The following is a 4,826-nucleotide window of genomic DNA, read 5'->3' as shown; positions in this document are numbered from 1 at the left end:
TTCCTCTATCCTGGTCGTGGGGATCCATCCACAGGGTGTGCAGGCTTTTTTTTCTTCAGCCCAGCACCAACACATCAAATTCAACTAATCAAGAGTTGAATGATTTGTAATTTAGTGGAATTGAGTTTTTTCGTAACACTGGGCTGGAATTAAAGCCTCAGTACCCTGTGGGTCCATGCTCAAGACCGGGATGGAGGAACACTGATGGAGGATGAATGAACTAAGGTTTGGATATAGACTGGTGAGACTTGAGTGTGACTTGAGTATTGACTCTTCCCTGTTGTGTGACGCAGCGGAGGTGGCCAGCCTGTTGAGCCGCACTGTGAGCTATGAGGGACCTGCCCTGAGGAAGCAGGTAGCCAAGGCCCAGCAGCTTCAGCAGGAGTTGAGCCGGAGAGAGACTGAGTGCCAGAGCTCAGCCGCGGACCTGAGGGAGCGCTTCTACGCAGGCTGCAAGCAGTACGGCATCACGGTGAGGACACACAGAGTGAAACGCTGTGGTATGCATGTGGTGAAAACAGAGGTACAACATATGCTCAGTGTTACGCTGATGCATAGGTACACTGATCCATAGCTCAAGGCAAGGAGGGTACTGTGTGATATTCTGTATTTTAAATGGTACACTTTCCCCATGTCTGGCTGACAATTTATTTCTCTCCCAGGGGGAAAATGTGGCTCGGGAGCTGCAGGCTCTGGTGAAGGATCTACCAACAACTCTTGGGGAAGTGGGGAGGGACACAGCCAAGCTAGAGGAGCAAATCCAACTTTACACAGCCTTCACAAACTTTCTCTGTGACTGGTGAGTGTGAAATCCCTTCCATGTTCTGTGGAAAAACACAGGGCCTTGCTGGGTACGTCTTTTTGAATGGCATCAGTTGTTGAGGAAGAGTCTGTCGTCCTGCCACAGGGATGAGCCAGTGCTGCCCATGCTGACTTTCGCCCAAAAGGGAGGTAACCCCACGTTCTATGAGTGGCGAACAGGAAAAGCACCATTGGTCATTGAGAGGCCTGTAATGGAGGAGGCGCCCCCTGATACGGTCACAGAGGAAACGGTTTGTTGATCTTACACACTCACTATCATTATAAGTCGGTCTAAAGGATGGTAGTGTCCGGGCTGCATCTTAAAACTAGTGTGAAATACTTTTAGGGCATTTGACAATATTATCTTAACTAAATTCACACACGATTCATCGTTATAGTAAGATGTCATGCTGACGGTGTGTGTCTGTGTCTCTATGTCCACTCAGATTGACTGGGGTGACCTGGGGGGTGGGACAGGGGCAGAAGGGACACAGGATGTGATCACGGTGGAGGATGGAGGAGTGGACTGGGGCATCAGCCTGGAGCCTGGCTCTGAGGTAAGAGTTAAGAGAGAACGTACATTTTGGTCTTCATACATTTCTGTATGAAAGTTTTTTTGTTTGCCATGAATCTTACTCTCTATTTTCTTACTTACTTTCTAATCGTCTTTGTGCATCCACAAGATGCCTTATGTCTTAATATGTGTAAACCCCTACAACTCATCCAGAATGCCGCAGCCCGTCTGGTGTTCAACCTTCCCAAGTTCTCTCACGTCACCCCGCTCCTCCGCACACTCCACTGGCTTCCAGTTGAAGCTCGCATCTGTTACAAGACCATGGTGCTTGCCTATGGAGCTGTGAGGGGAACGGCACCTCTGTACCTTCAGGCTCTGATCAGTCCCTACACCCAAACGAGGGCATTGCGTTCATCCACCTCTGGCCTGCTGGCTCCCCTTCCTCTGCGGAAGCATAGTTCCCGCTCAGCCCAGTCCAAACTGTTCGCTGCTCTGGCACCCCAATGGTGGAACAAGCTCCCTCACGACGCCAGGACAGCGGAGTCACTCACCACCTTCCGGAGACATTTGAAACCCCACCTCTTTAAGGAATACCTGGGATAGGATAAAGTAATCCTTCTACCCCCCAAAAAAAAAAAAAAAAAAAATGAAAGAAAGAAAAACAAAACAAAACAACAACAAAAAAAATGTGTAAAGTGGTTATCCCACTGGCTATAGGGTGAATGCACCAATTTCTAAGTCGCTCTGGATAAGAGCGTCTGCTAAATGACGTAAATGTAAATGTTTTTTCTCCATAGGACACAGATGCAGGTGTCATTGATTGGGGAGAGAGTGAAACCCCTATAGAAATTGAGATCTTAGATATGGGCACGGACTGTGAGTATTCTTACCTTTTTATACCTGTAGCTATAGACAAAACAAAATAGCTAAATTATACTGTGCAATGTGTCTTCCACATGGTAGCAGCACATTAAGAATGTGAAATGTGACTGTAATCTATGGTCGTGTCATGTGTCCAGGTCCTGAGGGTGTGGCCAGGGGGGAGGATGCTCTGTCTATATTGGAGACCCCACAGACCCGCAGCCAGTACATCGACGAGCTGATGGAGGTAGGTAACCAGTAGGCTCTAACACATAAGAACACTGTAATTGTGCATTTATCAGATTATGCTTTGAAATGCATTGTATTGAAGTGCATAGTATTACCTTTTTCCGTCATAAGATTGCAATGTACATGGTGAGTTGGTCTTGGCCCACGGTTGTTTACTGACTGGAGATGAGCGCCCAGACTGAGCCAGTGTGGATGTGTGTTGGGCAGTTGGAGGTGTTTCTGAGCCAGCGGCTGAGTGAAATGGGAGAGGAGGGCAATGTGGTGGCCATGTGCCAGTTCCAGCTGGCCCCCTCCATCATCCAGGGGCAGACTTGCCAGCGCGTCCAGGAGATGCTGGCCGAAGTGCGCCACCTGCTGGACCGACTGACCAACCTACGGATGCAGCACCTCTTCATGATCCAGGCCTCGCCACGGTGAGTCTTCGCCACAACATCTTTATCACCATCTTCTCAGACCTCTACAACAACCAGTAATGCCATTAGCTGGTTCCTTGTAAAGGGTATTCAGGGGAACTCGCCATGCTGAAGCAGTGTGTGTGTGTCCCAGGTATGTGGAGCGTGTCTCGGAGGTCCTGAGGCAGAAACTGAAGCAGGCAGACATCCTCGTGCTGAAGCGGGCCACACTGGCCGAGAAGAGACAGGAAGCTCTGGAAGAGCAGGCCACCCTGGAGCCCCGCATCGACCTGCTGGCTCAACGCACCCACCAGCTCCACAAACTGGTACTGTCTCTCTTGTATGTCTGTCTGGTAGATTACAATGAGGACGGGTAAGTGTGGGACCCACCTGAACTGTGATTTGTGGTGTGTTTTACAGATCGAAGCGGACATTTCAAAACGCTACAACAACCGGCCTGTCAACCTAATGGGAGTCAATGTGTAGCTGTTGTTGTTCACCCAGATTTGTATCATTGTCATCGCTCCCTAGAAAAAATAAATGTCTGATTTGATGTAAAGGTGTGTTGTGTTATGAATCATGATCTGCTGTAAACAACTCTTCAAATAATACACTGGCATTGTTGCACCTGTTTTAAACAGCTCCTAATGTTGCTAGGCAAGATAGTAGATGTGAAACAGAAATAAGAACACAGTCTGCACCTGAATAAGAAGCACAATGCCAACTCCCCCTACCGTTACACAATTATTGATCTAAACCTCAGCTTTCTGCTGGAGCTCTTATGTTACCACAGCCTCAGATTCTAACATGTTGTGATCTCCTTTTCACCCCTAGGCAGCTAGCTGCATAATCACACTCCCAAAACTCATGACGACCGCAAGATTGAGAGGCTAATGGCCAGTATCATTGAATCTCAAGAGGGATAAAAGGGAGGGAGAGGAGGGTAGATGGTTTACATGGGACTAATAACACATTCTGTGACGGTGCCTTAGAGGGGTTTCTTTTGATATCACACAAACAAAGCACACCACCTACGGGTAACACTGAGGCTGAGTCAGTATTGTTGAAATGATCTGCACTGTGTCCCAATATAGATGCATACAGTTGAATCCGGAAGTTTACATACACCTTAGCCAAATACATTTAAACTCAGTTTTTCACAATTCCTGACATTTAATGCTAGTAAGATTTTCCCTGTCTTAGGTCAGTTAGGATCACCACTTTATTTTAAGAATGTAAAATGTCATAACAGTAGAGAGAGTGACTTATTTCAGCTTTTATTTATTTCATCACATTCCCAGTGGGTCAGAAGTTTACATACACTCAATTAGTATTTGGTAGCATTGCCTTTAAATTGTTTAACTTGGGTCAAATGTTTCAGGCAGCCTTCCACAAGATTCCCACAATAAGTTGGGTGAATTTTGGCCCATTCCTCCTGACAGAGTTGATGTAACTGAGTCAGATTTGTAGGCCTCCTTGCTCGCACACGCTTTTTCAGTCCTGCCCACACATTTTCTATAGGATCGAGGTCAGGGCTTTCACAGTATTATTCCAACCTCATAGTATACAGTGGGGAAAAAATGTATTTAGTCAGCCACCAATTGTGCAAGTTCTCCCACTTAAAAAGATGAGAGAGGCCTGTAATTTTCATCATAGGTACACGTCAACTATGACAGACAAATTGAGACTCAAATGATGTCAATTAGCCTTTCAGAAGCTTCTAAAGCCATGACATCATTTTCTGGAATTTTCCAAGCTGTTTAAAGGCACAGTCAACTTAGTGTATGTAAACTTCTGACCCACTGGAATTGTGATACAGTGAATTATAAGTGAAATAATCTGTCTGTAAAGTGTTGGAAAAATGACTTGTGTCATGCACAAAGTAGATGTCCTAACCGACTTGCTAAAAACTATAGTTTGTTAACAAGACATTTGTGGAGTGGTTGAAAAACTGGTTTTAATGACTCCAACCTAAGTGTATGTAAATTCCGACTTCAACTGTATGTTAT

General features: G+C 46.1%; 1 protein-coding gene across 1 annotated transcript in view; it reads left to right on the top strand.

Moving 5' to 3' along the window:
• The window catches only part of cdk5rap3 (CDK5 regulatory subunit associated protein 3), a 5,138-nt gene extending 1,762 nt beyond the window's left edge, over window positions 1-3,376 (top strand). Inside the window, exons 6-14 of the mRNA XM_041897785.2 lie at window positions 294-472; window positions 663-799; window positions 908-1,052; window positions 1,248-1,358; window positions 2,113-2,191; window positions 2,335-2,423; window positions 2,633-2,838; window positions 2,972-3,143; window positions 3,238-3,376. Coding sequence (XP_041753719.2) covers window positions 294-472; window positions 663-799; window positions 908-1,052; window positions 1,248-1,358; window positions 2,113-2,191; window positions 2,335-2,423; window positions 2,633-2,838; window positions 2,972-3,143; window positions 3,238-3,303 — 1,184 coding nt within the window. The 3' untranslated portion in view covers window positions 3,304-3,376. The remainder of the gene's footprint in view (window positions 1-293; window positions 473-662; window positions 800-907; window positions 1,053-1,247; window positions 1,359-2,112; window positions 2,192-2,334; window positions 2,424-2,632; window positions 2,839-2,971; window positions 3,144-3,237) is intronic.
• The last annotated feature ends 1,450 nt before the right edge of the window (window positions 3,377-4,826 follow it).

The sequence above is a fragment of the Coregonus clupeaformis genome, chromosome 1 (genome assembly GCF_020615455.1).
Source record: "Coregonus clupeaformis isolate EN_2021a chromosome 1, ASM2061545v1, whole genome shotgun sequence".
NCBI lineage: Eukaryota > Metazoa > Chordata > Actinopteri > Salmoniformes > Salmonidae > Coregonus > Coregonus clupeaformis.
The sequence above is the reverse complement of the archived record's forward strand: the minus strand, read 5'-3'. Positions and strand labels throughout refer to the sequence as shown.